At 36.0% G+C, this 17,639-nt stretch overlaps 3 protein-coding genes across 7 annotated transcripts in view; 2 read left to right on the top strand and 1 right to left on the bottom strand.

The window, feature by feature from the left end:
- The window catches only part of LOC108770696 (Krueppel-like factor 17), a 7,908-nt gene extending 7,314 nt beyond the window's left edge, over positions 1 to 594 (top strand). For all 3 annotated transcript variants that reach the window (XM_018522381.1, XM_018522382.1, XM_018522383.1), the window contains one exon: positions 1 to 594. In XM_018522381.1, coding sequence (XP_018377883.1) covers positions 1 to 45 — 45 coding nt within the window. In that variant the 3' untranslated portion in view covers positions 46 to 594.
- Positions 595 to 2,303: 1,709 nt separating this feature from the next.
- LOC108770664 (zinc finger protein 551) lies at positions 2,304 to 6,373 on the top strand. 3 transcript variants are annotated; one of them, XM_018522334.1, is made up of 4 exons: positions 2,304 to 2,469; positions 3,890 to 4,246; positions 4,763 to 5,612; positions 5,727 to 6,373. In XM_018522334.1, the coding sequence occupies exons 1-4, from the start codon at positions 2,467 to 2,469 to the stop codon at positions 5,831 to 5,833; spliced, it is 1,317 nt and encodes a 438-aa protein (XP_018377836.1). In that variant the 5' UTR covers positions 2,304 to 2,466; the 3' UTR covers positions 5,834 to 6,373. The 3 variants fall into 3 exon arrangements, with proteins under 3 accessions (XP_018377836.1, XP_018377837.1, XP_018377838.1); XM_018522335.1 differs by lacking the exon at positions 2,304 to 2,469 and adding an exon at positions 3,330 to 3,396; XM_018522336.1 differs by lacking the exon at positions 2,304 to 2,469 and adding an exon at positions 3,331 to 3,675.
- A 7,426-nt stretch (positions 6,374 to 13,799) lies between these two features.
- LOC108770693 (zinc finger protein interacting with ribonucleoprotein K) lies at positions 13,800 to 16,216 on the bottom strand. The gene is made up of 3 exons (XM_018522376.1): positions 15,856 to 16,216; positions 15,225 to 15,734; positions 13,800 to 15,060 (listed from the first exon to the last, which is right to left on the bottom strand). The coding sequence occupies exons 2-3, from the start codon at positions 15,607 to 15,609 to the stop codon at positions 14,594 to 14,596; spliced, it is 852 nt and encodes a 283-aa protein (XP_018377878.1). The 5' UTR covers positions 15,610 to 15,734; positions 15,856 to 16,216; the 3' UTR covers positions 13,800 to 14,593.
- Positions 16,217 to 17,639: the final 1,423 nt, after the last annotated feature.

Genomic DNA, 17,639 nt, shown 5'->3' with positions numbered 1-17,639 from the left:
CAGCCACAACAGCAGCAGCAGCAGCAGCAGCAGCAACAGCATTAGCAACAGCATACCGCCCCAAATCAACTTGGGCGGTTCTTTCGTTTCAATCATCAGCACGCTAGATGTCGTACACGACATAGCGTACTCGCTGATTGAGTTTTGCAAATTCGATAGGAAAATTCATATTATCGGACGAAAGTTTCGTTGGCTAGTTGATTACTGATTACTTCATTGTAGTCTCTTTCAAAGGCATTTGAAACACCTCCATTTCTTTAAGATGTACGTCCTTGGTCCATCGACACAAAGCCAGTTTGTTAGGATTGAAATGTTCGCGCCATCGGTTTGAATCACCTTTAATCACGGCACAAGCTCGTGTTTATAATAATTATTATCTTGTAAAACGTGTCGAGCTGAAGTGACAAAATGCGTATACACGAATTCCTCTTTTACGTACACGTTGTAGCGTACGTGAAAAGAAGCGACGAAGTTGCCGCTCGCCTCAAATAAGATTGTTTTTGTCGCTAATCCAGTTCCATGACGCAAGTTAGAAATAAATATGAAGTTTATATATATATATATATATATAGATACACACACGCGCACACAAACTCACACACACACACACACACACAACACACAACACACAAACCAAAATATATATTTTTGAAAGCGCGAACTGGATTCGCCCAAGATAACACGGCGATCGAGTTTTGGGCTAATAATAATAATAATAATAATCGATTATATTTGAATGATAATTCGCTTTTACGATAATGATGATAAAAAATACGTAATGAAAGAATTAACGCGAGAGAAATACGGTATGGAACAGAGTTTGTAAATACACGTGCGAATTTTCATGAATGTGAGAGGAAATGTAATATTGGTACATGCCGTATGCGCGCGCGAGGTGTGAACCTATTTATTTCTCTTATGCAATACAATCGTGACATTATAAGGGAATCTGCCGAGGTAAATCGTAAGTTCAATTTGTATTTTGTAGGAATATATCAACGGAAGCATGCTTACATTTTTCTATAATTTAGATCATTGCATATGTTGCCTTCGTAAAGACGCAAAGTATTGGGGGGACGATCAAACCCGTGCTATACGAATAACGAGTTACGAGTTGGTGGTAGAATTACATATAAAGAACCCATAACGTTTAGTACTTTTTCAGAAATGGTAGGGAAAGGGGTAATAATTACGAAAAATTATTGAATTACGCATTTGCGTAACAATGTACGCTGCTCTGAAATCAACGTTTTTACAATCGATAATTCTTCGCAATCCGCAAAGGATTCATCTTGATTTAATATCGATGTTCGCGCAAAAAGAAGCAAACTTGCACGTCGTGGAATCATTACGGACAAATACGAAATACTTGCGTGAATTCAATTGGGCACGATTAAAAATTACACGATACACAAAGGTATGTAAAGAAATATAGATGAAGATAACAAAGAATATAGAGAACTGAAATCCTCGAATGTTAACCAAATCGATGAATCGTGATTCACATGAAAAAGCTTTTTTATAAAGGTGTATGTATACATGAAAAAAAACTTCTTATTGTAAGTATTACAATTAAAGGCAATGGGTAACTGTACAAGAAATATTATTATTTTATTATCATAATATTATACAGATATATATACCATTATCGTAGTTAGGCTAAGTAGTACATAAGTCATTTTCATTGTTACTTACATAAATATTGGAGGAGAAAACTGAAATAAAACATACATTTAATACAAAATTATTCTTGCCTCTCTAATGAGATTCACACGTACACGTTACCTTTTCCTTAGTAAATAATTTCGTTAGATGTTGAAGTTTTATACACACACACACACACACACACACTGGGTGATCCGAAATTCACGAATTCGTAGTACAGGACATGATACTTAATGATACAAAATTGCATGTTCGATAAATATTTTTTGCGCTTATTTGTTAAAATGTTAATCCGCTCTCTTGCATAAACTACTTGTTGGACGGAATTTTGCAAAAGGAAAATGTTTCTTTTTTAGTTACAAAGTATAATCATACTTTGAATTCGTGAATTTCTGATCACCCTGTATATCTACATACGTATATATACGTACGTATCGAGAGATGTGTGCGAAAGTAAGGGCGAATCTATCGTAGAGGGGATGTAACGGCATATCGCGGCGGGAAAAGAGGTGCAAATTAAGATTCTTGTTGACGATTCGGGTATTTTCGCGGCCCGTTCACGCCGCGGTGCGATGCGATGCGATGCGATGCGTCGCGGCGCGTCGCGTCGCGTCGGGAGTCGGGAGATCCGGGAGAGAGAAAAAATAGTTAAGAGGCTGGCACAGTAGAGGGCGGATAGGTGGGATGGGGGCACCGGCTTGAGAGACAGGTGTCAACTGTACACCGTACGAGAAATATTTTTCGGTGACAGCCGGTTGCGTGGAAAAAACGTTCTAGACGAGTTTGAGCGAGGATTGCCGAATGGTAAGCGACATTGCCATGTATCTCTTACATTTTGGCTGCGTGCGTGGTACGCGCTAGACTGAGAATCGTACGCACGGCCATTTTCTCTCGAGTTTGATATGTACGGTGATGGTCCCACGTCCCACGCTGCGCGTATCGACTAAGTATCGGACGAGGTGGGGCGCGGAAGAGGAGTGAAGAAGAGAGGAGGAGGAGGAGGATGGCCGGCGGTTGCGTTCCTAGTCCCTACGCGTGTAACGCGTCCCCTTGACAATCGACCTCCCCTCCGCGCGCGCGCGCGCGTGCACCCCATCTTCCACGACTATCTTTCGTCGGCGGTTTTTTTTAGTCGCATCCTTTTTTTCGTCGGCATGTTCTCGAGTGCAGTCCGGTAGATCACGTTCGTTGCGCGAACGAGAGGGGTGGTGTACCATATCTAACTAATCCAACGGATCTAACCGTGGCGTGTCCTTGGCCGCGAACGACGAATCATCTTGGTCGCCGGTTGACGATCATACGTCAGGTTGTCAGTGTTGAGGTGGCGGGTAATAAGCTACAAGCCGCCGCCGGCCGCGTACAGTCGTCACTCTCTCGTCAGTCCGATCCGATCGGAGTCGTGAGTCGTGACACTCGTGACTCGCGACGGACGCTGATCGACGCTGATCGACGATTTGTGAGTGCGGTCGTATATAGTGGCGTCAGTGGTGAGTGGCGTGGTGCGGTGTCTACCGACGCGCTTTGACGCTTCTGTGTCTCAATCTCGGCGTCTCCCTACCCTTGGCGCTCTCTTTCTCTGGCGTCTATCCTCACGTGCGAGAAGAATCTGCGCTCTCTCTCCCCTCGCACTCCCGTCTCTGTGTCACGGGGATTTTCTCTCCGAAGAAAGAAGAGGTGCGAAGAAAGGATCCGGTACGGAGGGCGAGGAAACATGGGGAGAGGGACATCGTTGTGAGTAAATATAACGCCGGGCGTCGCTCGGTGTCGTCCTCGTCGTCATCGTCGTCGTCGTCGTCGTCGTCATCGTCGTCGTCGTCGTCGTCGTCATCGTCGTCGTCGTCGTCGTCGTTGTCGTTGCCGTCGTCGTCATCGGTATCGTCGGCGCCGCCGCTACCGCTACCGCCACCGCTGCCGCCTCTGCCACCTCCTCTTCCTCCGCTGTCGCCGCGTCTTTACATAGACAAAGTTATGCCAGCGAGTCGAGATGCCGTTGCATCGGCATGCGTAGAGGTACGCGATGAGAAGTACGGAGCGATTTGGAACGCGGCCGGCGCGGCGACGGCCTCTCGGCTCGCTTCCACGCGGGTCCATTCGCCTTTATTTCTCTCACACTTCGCTTAAGGAGATACATCTCCTTCGCATCTAGTAACCTTGTATTTTTCGTATTCGAAAATTCCACTTGCTTGAAAAAGACGCTCTCATCAGTTTTCTTCTCCCTTTCTAGATACACGAATTCTGCTTACGGTCTGCAATGAATTTCCCACCGTTCGGAGGTCACTTCCCTAGCACTATACCGAGTATCCATCAATTTGCAACCGATAGTTCCAGTGGTGCAGGCGCGCGTTACGCCAATCATTTTCCCAACCAGCCTCCAATCGGAGTGCCGGTTGTGGGAAAATACCGTCCCGAGAACAACGGCGTACAATCGGCTCAGTCGCAAGTAATGATGAACAATAAAACTAGCTATCCCAACAGTTCTAATGTTCATCATTATCCGAATGTGCCGTACACTCAAGCTCAATCGGTTCAACAACGACCAACCAACTCGCCTGGAATGCAAGAGAAACGCTCGTACCATCAGGTAAAACGCAACTTCTCTCACACACACACACATACACACACACACACACACAGCTTACAGCCCATTTTAATTCTAACAAACGTATTTATTTATGTTTGTATCTTTACCGCACTCAATACGGTCAATAGCGCACATTCCACTTCTTTAGCTTCTTGTTATTGTCGTACATTTGTAAATATGATAAATGAGCGATGTGGATGGACGCGATGAGAGATCATGATCGTCGAGATAACAATCGACAAAAAAAAAAGTTGTTTTCTGCGTCATTTTTTAGCAGTTCATATGGCATGAAAACATGTCGTCTCGAAATTCCTCTCTCCATCAATTAGAGCTAGAGTAAATTTTTCTATTGAAATCATTATAAGAATAAAATAAAACGATAATACCCCGTATATGAATATTATCGGAAGGATAAACAATATCAAATGTTCAGTGTTGTGAATTATTCGTTTATCGCTACAAGAACGATGGAGCTTTTGAATTTTAAGTGTACATACGTATTTTTTTGTCACATAGCAATCTACGGAAACTATAAATCAACAAGATGTTTGCAACCTTCTTCAAGACAAGGACAAGAGCAAGGAAAAGAAGGCTGAGGAGCAACAGCGGAATGGAGAGACTACGACGAATGGCACTCAACAGGATTATACGATGCACCAACATCACCAGCAGCACGCTCATACTCAGACGCCAGCTACTATGCCCGCAACGTGGCAGTCGCTCGCGACTCCTGGTTCCACTGTAGCTGATTATCTCAGCCATTTACCAGCTAGCACCTTGCCATTGAGTTTACATCATTTTCTCAAGTATTCTGCCGAAAGTATCAAAAAAGAGTCGGAAATGGCGCAAACAACCTCAGTGGCTGTGGCGACTACAACAACGCCCAATATAATGATGTCACCGAATAATAAAAAGAAGAAAAAGAAGAAGACGCCGAAGGAGAAGAAGCCACGTCCGAAACCTGGCGAAATTCGTTTAACGACAGCGTTAGACGGTTCGACATTATATTGTTGTCCAGAGTGTCATATGGCGTATCCAGAACGAGAATTGTTAGAGCAGCACCTTTTAGGTCACACTTTAGAGAGAAGATTTGTTTGTGACATATGTGGCGCTGGCTTGAAACGAAAAGATCATCTTACGCGTCATAAACAGAGCCATAACCCTGAGCGACCTTACGTTTGCACCGTTTGCTTGAAAGCTTTTAAAAGAAAGGAACAATTAACACTGCATTTTGTAATACATTCTGGGGAGAAGCGACACGTGTGCACTGAATGTGGCAAAGGATTTTATCGAAAGGATCATTTACGGAAACATACCAGAAGTCACATTGCGAGAAGAGTGAAGGCTGAATTAAGTCAAAACGCTGGTAAGAAATGTATTACGTATTGTACGAGATATCGAATGCGAGCTTAAAATCATTTTCCCTATTCCTTTTCTCACGTTGTACCATCAACATGTATATATGATATTTGTGTTATAGGTACGCAACAGAATCAACAACAAAATAACGTTTCGAATATGCAAACCACAACTGTCTCAGCGTCATCCGTTCTTCCGGGTGGACATCCGGGTTCTCTCCTGTCCTGAGCCCCGCCACCAGGGAACTTTCAGGTTCCCCATCCAAATAATATTCTTCATACTCATACATCGCATCATTCGCTGCATCATCATCATCATTTAACGGCAGTAAATGTAGCACATCAATCAAGCGTCACACCACTCGCTACATCTGGTCATTATCAGTCACATGAGCTTAACTTTTTGGGGCACGTTAAAGATTTCTGAGACGAGGAGAGGACCTCGATGAAGAGGTAACACCAAGATGCTAATCAATTGTCACTATCATCGCCAACGACGATAATAATTAGCTCCGAGACTGACTCATGATTTGAATCGAATGAATGAATTTTATAAATGTGTATATTTACGTTATTTGTGCTTCTAACTTCCTTCTTCAGGTCTTAATTTATTTTTGACTTGACAACTTGTTATATTTGTCATGTAATTTTCATTGCCAGTAATGTTTCCACCACAATAATAATGCCATACATCAAGAGACATGATAATATTTTACGCAAATATAATAGATGTCCAATTATAATAAATCTTCCCCGTAACTAGGCTGATACATTTCTTTTTACATTGTTCCATTTTGCAAGTGAAAAATTATTTTACGTAGATAATGTTTGTCTAGCTGAAAATTGACCAAACTCGAAATCACTTTTATTAAGATCTTTTTTTTCGTTTTTAGAAATGAAACGTGACGTTTTTTCACATAATTACTTTTTCTAGTCATTTTGCATGTAATAGTATTATGGTAAAAGTCATCAGCAATCAAGTTTATACAAAATACATATTACAAATTTATTTTATATAAAATGTTATTTATTTTATTCAAATATATATGTGAGTTTTGAAAAAAATTTTACTTCATCGATTATATAATTGGACATCCTGTTTATAAATGTATTATAGGAGCAATTTGTGAGATATAATAAAGCGTATCTTTTAGAAAAAAATGCTTTTTTCGAATAATAATATATAAAAAATAAAAAACAGTCATAGACACTTATATGCTCTTTATAGCACAAACAAAAAGTACATATGTGGGAAAAGTACTAATTTTCCACGGAAACTCTAGAGTAGAAATTTGACTACAAGTCAAAAAATTCTTGCCATACGTCGTGTACGACGAGGAAAAAGAAGATATTTTTATGAAAAGTCGATGTAACTTAGAAACTAAGTGATTCGATGAGAGAGAGAGAGAGAGAGAGAGAGTGCGTGTGCGCGCGCGCGTGATGTGTGCGTGCGTGCGGAAGGGAGATAATGCATCTCTTTATTTTGTTTTTTTATATCATTGAATTTACATTCACATGAACGATGTGTGCGGTAATTGTCAATATTTTTTAATTTTTTGTTAAACAACATTACAAGTGCAAATAGTGTAAAAGGAATGAAAATTACATAATATTCCTAATACACATTATAATAAAGTTACAAATTAACCCACCGATTAGAAAACAGTTTTTTATTTTACGAAAGAATAGAATTGTTTCATTTTTTTTAGTTCATAAAGGGAAAAGATTATTTATATTAATTGTAAAATTTTTTGGTTATGCTTTATAAAAATGTAAAAGCGCATAGCAATATTTCATGATAGATAGAAATCATATTTTGTTTTATTAAAACTTACGTTAGTTTAATATATAATATAAAGTTGACAGTATTTTATATTTTTATGATAGTTCCAAATTTTTCTCTTGTATGTACGGTGCGCGTGCATGCGTGTGGATGTTGTATGCAGGATCTATATGTATATAACATTACATGTAAATCCAAACATATTTGCCCAAATAATTGAAGCAAATATATTCCTTATTTTCCTTTGTGACTTATCATAGCATTGAGCACTTGTCATGTTTAATTAGCCTTTATAATTTTTATATAACTTTTTACATTGTTTTTATACATATTTTTCGTTGGACTTCTTATATTCGTTACATTCGTTGAATACTGATTATATATATATATAGATACTATATATACATAAGATTAATTTTTTAAGTATATAATTTTTAAGTATATAAAAATATACGCGTATGTGTGTGCGTGCGCGCGTGTGTGTGTTTAAGGTAGTTTTTAATTTTTATATTTATCCACATCGCAAATCTCTTCACAGACTGTGATCGTTCCCAGCGGACATCTGATGTAATTATCAATTATCTGCGTTTTAAGTTTATATTTTTGTCTCATTTTAGTATTAATGTTCGTGCCATTCATTTTAAATTTATTTCCTTTCAATGTTTTTCTTGCCATACTTATAGATATTTGTCAGGTACTTATATAATCATAGGTACCGCTGTGTGCATGGTTACGCACGTCTCACACACACATACATATTTTTTACCATATTAATTATCATCATCATTATCATTGTCATTGTTATTATTTCTTATTATTATCATTATTGTTATTATTACAATTATTATTTATCTTTATGCATATTCATAAATATTATAGAGAAGAAACGACGGACGTGTGTATATATTATATAAACATGCATATTGCAACGTGAAATGTTAGAAATATGATGAGAAATATAAGAGAATTTACCATTACTATATTACAGAAATAAAAATTCCGAATATACAATTGTGTATCTCTGTTGGTTAAAACTTTGCTAAGCTTTATTGAAAAAGTTATATATCGGTATTAAAATATTTTATAATTTACAAACAGAATGTTTATAAAGATACGAGTTTGCAATGTAATTACAGTATCCACTGTTTACATATATTATTACGTTTATTACGCTTAAAAGGTTATTCGAATGCACTTTTTTTTATCTTTTTCATCATATCTCTAACGTAAATCGCGTTTTGAGTAACAGAAAATTCAGGTTTCGTCAGACCTCAAATATAATGATATATTACAATTATTTCATACACTGGTATATATATACATGTGTATACTAAAAACCATATGTAAGAGATCAATTAATATTAAGATATTTCATTGCCACGTACTTATAACTGTCGAGGCAGAGCGTTAGTCGTAATTATACATTAGCGAGTAAGAGTTTATATACAGATATACATACTATTAAATAAGGAAGAAACAGAAGAAAACAAAAACTAAAAGCTGTACACAGGACGTGTAAAATATCGCGCACTTTTTTTTTTAATTTGTTGGGGAAAAGTTTAAGATGTATACATAATTTTTCTTGTAACGCAAAGTATATGACAGCTCTAGAGATGTGTAAGAACATCTAGAAAAGAAAAATTTATAAACAATTGAGTTTTAATTAGAGAATTATGTGGACCTTTAATAGTCTTTTAATTTAGAGATCATTTATCGAACTGCCTAAAGATTGATAATTGGAAAAGATGCCGCCGAATCGATTTTTTGTTAAGACAAAAGCTATAGTCCAGGTAATAGAATGACATGGAAAGACGATGTAGTGACGTCTATTTTGATCTATTTTGATCACTATTTTCATCTTTTGAATGTCTTCTGATACTTGGAAAAAGAGCGCGAGATTTATCATACGTCCTACATGTGAGAAGAAACGACGAAAATATATATGGAAATGATACAAGTCTTGAGGAAAGTAACCTGTTTTATTTGCAGATAGTAGACAGGATATACAAATAATGAAATGAAAGGTAACGAGAAGAAAAATAAATAGCTTTATGAGAGAGAGAGAGAGAGTGGGGGGGGGGGGGGGGGGAGAAAGGAAAGCGGATGAGAGAAAGAAGCAAATATTTCCAAAGTTCGACATACTGTTCAAACAAATGAATGGCTCAAGATCTATTTTGAAGGATAGCTAAAAAAACCTATTTCCATTCTCGACGAGGCGAGTTTATTCTTATGGTTTATAGAAACGATCGTTTCGTCGAGCTGCATAGATGTAGTAATGTTCCTGTAGAAAAAGGAAAGATAATAGTTGATGCGTTTCTAAAAAAAAAAAAAAGAAGGAATACTTTTCCGGTGCCTTTATATTGCGCTGGATTTTCCGCACCCGTATAGTTTTCCATGATAAGGTCTAAGTCGAAAAAGCGGCGCGTTGTGCCTCTCCGTTCTTGGAACTACGTGTACACTCGTCCGCCTCCACGATATTGATTCCAGCAACCGTCTTCTTCGTGTTTGTTTCTTATATCTTTTTGTGCAACTACAAGCGTCAAAATATTATCGGAACAGCTTGAATTCCGGAATGTAATATGTCGTATCTTTGATTATCAAGTATACTTCATATCTGTCGATGTAGGATTTCTTAATTTTTTCAAAAAATCAAAAGCCAAAAGGAATAAATACAACTTATCTGTATCATATGCGAATGTGTTCATCATATTCGATGAACGAGAATGCCATTTATTTCGTTTATGTGCCTTTTTCTCTTCTGAAAGAAAATATAATGTATTCGATTCATTTTTTTTCTTTTTTCCAAATCGAATGTTGATTAATTTTAGTAATTATAGAAAACAAGCACGGTTATTGAATAGAAATGCCATTTCTATGAAGTATTAGGCACGCTCGTTCTATCTGATATTTCGGTTCGACTAAGATGTCTCGGTGACATCTTATACTTGGTTTTCTTATCTCAATTAGAAGCGATCAATTATGAAGATATGAGTTTTATAGAAGGTGATGCTGATGTTGATGATGATGATGATGATGATAATGATAATAAACTCATAGTAATAACAATAATCATAATAATATTAATAACAAAACAATAATAATATTAGTAATAATAACAATAATGATAATAGTAAGATTAGAAGCAACATAGAGAAAATAAGATCAAATTCTCTTGCGACGCGCTTACTAGTTTTATGCGAAACCGCAAAAAAAGAAAAGACTAAAAGACTTTTCAAGTCAACAATGATTTACATTTGATGTGAATCATGTACAATACGTAGCTTATTTCCTTCATGTATTTACAATTGTTCAATAATTTACCATCTTATGATGTGAAATCCGTAAGTACTCTTTTATAATCTGCTCGAAGCGCGAATAATGTTAAATAATTTGGCATTTTTCTCTTCCGCTCTCTTGCCATAAATGTACGTATACTTGTAAAGTATTTTTTTTATTGTTGTATCAATTTGCTATTTTGTTTATCGATTCATTTGTTACGAACTGCGAATATATCGATGAATGGTAGATCGTATAAAAGACGACCATTTAAAAACTAATTAGTCGTCATAAAACTATTTGACAAGGGTAGTAAAGATTAAAAGAAAAAAAAAAAAAGCGTGACACCATTTCGATGTACTCGGATGTGAATCTCTCAGGAGCAGAGATGACAATGAGAAACATATTTTTCTATGTGCAGTATCAAAACTTTCAATTATCTGTATTAAAGCTATATAGGGCAAAGAAAAAGAAAAGTGAATTTATCCCATCACAAGACGCGAGTATCGCAAGTGCGAGTGTAATTTTATTAATCGATTTGTGCAAAAAACAAAAGTAGAAGGGATGAACGTGCGTTGCTGCTCGTTATGAAAACTTATTTCTTATTTGTCGAAGATTTTCTAAAGCAGTCACTTTTTACGGAATGCATTTGCGTAACATATTAAATGTAGCCAATAAAAGCATCTCGTTCAATGGAAGATTTTACATAGCCAAGACGCATCGTTATTATTATGTTTAGTCTTTTTGGCTTATCTTTAATCGACGCCTTGTCGCTATGAGTGTGTGCTACGAGTGTATGCGTGATTGCGTATGCGTAATTACAAAGTTTATGTAACACAAATATGTTAACAGGCGATTGACGAAAAAACACAAATTCCTCGACATAGTACAAACGCTCACAAATTCTTGTTTTCCCCAGATAGATTAGATGCGTGACAAGGTGTACAAGTCATACGAGTGAAACGACCGGCTGACCTCGAAGTACGAATTTCTTTTTGTCCAATAGCAGTATGATCTTTTCCGAAATATAAGTATGTCTTATGTAGGAAGCAAACGCGAATGAGTCTTTACAATGCGATACATTCAGATGTTGAGTGCTCGATTCAGTTTGTATTTTCGAAACAAATTTTAAATATAATCTCCATAACTTTTTTCGTCTTGCTTATCATCTACGAGCCTTCCTGTAATCTCACTCCAAATGCTACTATTTTTACTTGATGTTACCGAAGCAATAAACACCAATTTGAGAAAAGAGAGAAGAGGATGCTGAAAGTTTTTTAGTTTATAGTAGTTGCATACTATACACACGAATACAAACGCGAAGTGACTTCGAGGACTCCCGGCAAATTGTCACATTACACTGATGGCTTTGTAATATCTCTTCTAAATGTTTTAACCGATTATTCTTTCATTTGAACTATTTAAATTTACATTTTACGATCGATTCTACATTGCTGCACCGTTTTCAATATTTGTACCGCACAGTCTTCCAGGGTACAAAAATACTAATTATATGCGTTGTATGTAAATAAAAAATTAATACATAATGAACGAGCACAGAAGGGTAGTGAAGAGAAAGAAAAGGACAAAACAAATGTACTAAACACAAGAAAGAGATATAACTAAGCGATTTTCTGATATAACGTTTTATTTTTATATAGAATGCTTAAAATGTCTTTCGAGTCTAAGAACGTGAAAAAAAAAATGAAAAAATGAATAGACGCGGAAAATAAAAGAGCGTTAAGTAATGAGAGAAAAAGAAAAATATTCTGAAAAACTAGTATGTACTAGGAAACGGATACATTTAGATCGCGAAACTGAGAGTCTAAAATTTGTGCACATTTTTCAGATGTTTCAGATGAATATCTTTATATATTACAATTTACATCATATTCAATGCACCACGCGCGCGCGCGCGCATGCACGCACGCGCGCGCACACACACACACACACACACACACAGATGTATGTATATTCATGAAAATGCATGACGTACATTTTTTCTTACAATTCGTTATATACATATATGTATAATGTGTGTACATATAAATATCATGTATATGTATGCATGTATGTATATGTATAAATTGTAAGAAGAATCATCAGATTTATTGTTTGGAGCGCCATTATCCGAAAAAATTTGACTCTCTCTCTCTCTCTCTCTCCCCCTCCCCCCTTTTCCTCCTTCCCTCCTGTTGCTTTTTATCTTTTCTGTTCTTGAGCGCGAGAGTGATCAAATCTAAAATCATCGACCAATTTAAATATGCGTTTTTGCATTTCTAATAATTATGTATTATATAAACGAGGTAGATATTTTTATATAATAATCATTTATTAATTTAATTACGATTATTGCGTTAACAAAATGCTATCCCTTCCTCTTCAGGGACTTTTAGATCTTGTTCTTTTCTCGTACATACGTTTGTGTCCGTGTGTCTGTGTGCATGTCTGAATGCAATATACAAGAGCGTGACTTAGCGATATAATAAGAAAATGCCAATAAAATTACAAATTTTCATACAAATGCAATGTATATGGAACCTCACAATTGATTTAATGTATTACTAATGTTGGAAATGGAAGCGACATTATCTTACTTCCTCTCTTTCGTAGAATAAACATTCGGATATATTCAAATATATTCTCTTCGCGCGCAATAATTACCAAAGTAGAATAAGACGGGGTTATTTTATACACTAACAAGACTTTGAAAGACATAAAATTATTTTTAACAATACATATGTATATAAACAGATAAATATCATTCTTTCTCTCAAGTAATGATAATTTTTATCTACAGATATGTATTAATTTACTATAAGTGATATTCCCATTCTTCGCTAAAGAATGCTCTCTACAACAATAATCTGTTACAAATTGCAAAAATACTATACTATACGTACGCTTTCTTATTAATCACCGTGCAAACTTAGTGTATAAATTATTTCAAATATCGATAGAAATATTTAATCTTTCACAAAAAGATGTAAAGAGAATTACAAATTTGTATTTATGTGTGCATATATATATATACATATATATATATATATATATATACATATATGTATATATGCACATGCACACACGCACGCACGCACGCACACATATGCAATGAAAACACTGTTATAACGTGGCGTCAGTCTGCCTATCAATTCCTTACTTTGCAAGCAAAAGAAAAGTAAAGAAAAATCGACGACTTGTAGAAGCAACATGCTATTGCGTAATATTGTCAAATTATATTGACATCCTTTCTCCTCCGCTTACGAAGATATTTAATGCATTTCAGCATTTCATGATTTATTTCTATTGTCTTATAATGCCTACGTTTGTAAATTGATCTCTTGAAGAAACGAAGAATATCGCTTCAGATAAGAAGCATAAAAACTAAATCTCAAACTCAATTCTGTTTAAGAACAGAATCTCAATGTAGACGATAATATAACGTAACTGTTAGTATGTGGTATTAGTGAAATTTACCGGATATTGCAGTTTTTCCAAGATTTCTTCCAAGAGCAAAAAGATCAGGAATAATGTAATAAAGTAAAATATGTCATTTATCACTTTGAATTAATACCGAACTTGTTCAAGTTTCAAAAAATGCCAACAGATATATTCTTAATATACAGACAACATTCTACACGTATAGTGTATTATAAAGGACATTACAAAAACAGTATATAACATTATCGTAATCTTATCTACCTGTCGACAAAATACACAGCAATAAGATATACTCCCTTAGGAACATGGGTTCTTATATCGATATAACAAATTCTCTAGGAAAGTACTTGTCGCGCGCAAAGTTGAGTATGTTGGATAAGGCTCATTCGCGCGTATTAAAGCTTATAGAATAAAATTATCTAAATAATAAAGTAAAAATGATTTGCTGACGTAGATATGAACGCACGTTACATAAATCTAGCGTAATAACTATGTCCGTAAAATTGAAAGTGCGGGAGGGCCAGATTGCCTCATCATCATAGTAAAATTACTCAATCCTTGGTTGCTTGGCTGCTGATCGTTGGGATTGTTATGTGAAATATTTAAATTTTTGCCTCGACTGCTATTATGACTTTGCAAATGTTTCTTCAAGTGATCTTTTCTATAAAAAGCTTTGCCGCATTCGGTACAAATTTGATTTTTGCTACCTGAGTGAGTAATCATATGACGTGCCAAGTGCTCGTTACGTTTAAATGCTTTACAACACATGTTACATTGATATGGTCTATCTTTATTATGACCTTGCTTATGACGATCCAAGTGTTCCTTTCGTTTTAAGCTTGCCCCGCAAATATCACAGATATATGGTCTCTGTTTATGATCTTCAAGATGTTCGTGAAGTGCCTCCCGATCATTAAATCTATATGCACACTCGGGGCAATGGTAAACCAACATACCTTATACAGGCAAAGAATATTATACGTTATATATAATATCGTCGATAATAAAATAGAGACAAATATATTTCAACATTTCATTGTTTCCATAAATATCTTATCACATGCAATTATAATTTGCAAACGAAAGGTTGCTTTGGTATAAAGTATTAACTGCGACTCACCATTAATATGCTGTGGTTCAATATCAAATTCGATTTTTGCTCTTACTTCTTGATACGTAGAATTTGTACCACAGTCCTCATATTTAGTCGCGTATGGTAAACCTAACGTACTAGAGCAACGTGCCAGGCATTCGGAAAGCCTAAAATCAATTTGCAGAGGATCCGTCATAGTCGCAGCGTCTACTTTCTGCACAGTCTGTGTGCTGGATGACTGCTGTGAGATTTGTGGACAAAGTTCTTTGCTGCTGCGCAAATTGTTTTCATTCCGATTTTCATCGGTTTGCTGGAAATGCTGCGGTGGATGGCCAGAATAATTGTATCCAACCACGTTGGGCCGCTGCGAGGTATTTGGTGGATATTTCACGTTACGTGGATCGTAAGCCATTGTACCAAGTAAAGAAGTTTGAGATATATCTTAGTACCCACTCTCGAGAAATTACTGCTTAATATTAATCACACATACGACATCTATGATGTCTACAGTAATATCTGCAATATCTGCATTGTCGCCTAAAAAAAAAAGGTGGGGAAACTTTAAAGGGACTTACTGCGAGCATGTATCGCTGTCGCGCATTTATCATGTACAAATATGAATTACGGTGTATTGAGAGACTATGAAAAAGTATCTTACTGCGGCAGCATCATCGTAGAAAATGTACCCGCCGCGTGCTGCCCCGCTGTTTCTACCACGCTCATCTCGTCGGTTTTTCGACGCTTCTCTAGCGAAACAAACGTTTCCGCATTGTCGTCGGGGTCGTCGGGGAGTCGTCGTTGGCAGTGTCGGCAGTGTCGGCACCGTCGAGGGATCGGACAAATTTGTCTGCATTCATCGAAAACAATTCCAGTTACATTCTCACTTTTGCCTACTACGATATTACATGTTAGACAGTGTTAAATAATTCAAATGCTGCTGAAACGCCGTGGGCCTATCCACTTATGTATCGCGAATATCAGTGAACATGGTGAGAATATCATGATCGGTATAGGCCATGGTGTAATAAAGAAGAGGTGTGCTCGTTAGGTATACCAAATTTTGACCCGTTCTGCGCATATATGGCGTTGGAACAAGTCGCCTTCCATATAAATGTATAAAAATAAAAATGTGGAAAATAATAGTAAAGACTGACGTATCACTGACGTTGTTCGTTGAGATTTTAATAAAATGTTTAATTGAGATTTTATTGAAACGTTTTTTCTAACAAATTTTAAGTATTTATTTATTGTTATTCATTTATTTTTACCACTTCATATATCTTGTCAAAATGTTTTTTGTAATAAATTCTGATACAGTATTTTATTTATTTATCTTTACCCTTTCCATATGTATTAACACCGACGAGATACGACTATTAAAGACCAACATCCTTACGGGAGTTCGCGTCCTTGTGAATATTGAAGTGATTAAGAGTTAAAAACTGATAATATATTGTACTAATTTTATGATTTATTAGTTTAGTAGATGTATTTACGTATTTATAACTCAATAATACTAGATTTTTCTTTAAAATTGAGATTTCAGTGTTATATATATATATATATATCATCAAAGTTTGATTATCAATAAAGATGATAATTGCAGAGAAAAAATTGTGATTTTTTTGAAATATATAGGATATTACAGCTTTACAATAATATGTATATTTATTTATGGGACATTTATGTAATAAAAAATCATGAATAATGCATGAGCCAAATATTTATGTTAATAATAGCAAATTTATATCAATTGTCGATAATGTCAGCGTTCTTGAATTAGGTACCTCCGGGCCCTTGGGGTCCTTTTTATACCGCCGAAAATTTGCCCAGGGTTGACGGTCTTTAATAATATCTCGTCGGTGGTATTAATAATTTAATAATATACATTATTATTAATTAGAGGGGGTTTATCAAGTAATTACTCGAAAAAAAATATTTTATTTATAATTATATAAAATTATATATAATTTTATTTAATTATCTAGATAGCAAAATCTAGATAGCAAAGTCTGCAGTCTTCTAGCAGACTATCAGCAGATTCGAGGAGAAAATGACGACAGTCTACTACGTCCGCATTAGGCTTGTATTAATAATTATTTAATAATAAGTAGTTGAACAACAAAATAAAGTCATTAATTGTCATGTTTTTATTTAAATTATACCACATTTTGAGCATCGCGGAAGAAACGCTGATTGGCTGATATATTAATATGGCCGATCACTTGTTCCACCATCCTCATTGGTTAATCATCTTCTTGCGCAATAGCACACCTCATCTTTATTACATCATGGTACAGGCCATCTTTACAGCATCTTTATCAGCTGCTATGCGTTTTAAAACCATAAGCTGGAAACACAATAGACACAGGCAACAGGGAATAACGAGCCGTCCAATCAGAGCTCTGGGATATAATATCGAACTTATACCCCAAAGCTCTG

Source organism: Trachymyrmex cornetzi, unplaced genomic scaffold, assembly GCF_001594075.2.
Source record: "Trachymyrmex cornetzi isolate Tcor2-1 unplaced genomic scaffold, Tcor1.1 scaffold1307, whole genome shotgun sequence".
Classification (NCBI taxonomy): domain Eukaryota; kingdom Metazoa; phylum Arthropoda; class Insecta; order Hymenoptera; family Formicidae; genus Trachymyrmex; species Trachymyrmex cornetzi.
This window is presented reverse-complemented; position numbering and strand designations above follow the sequence as displayed.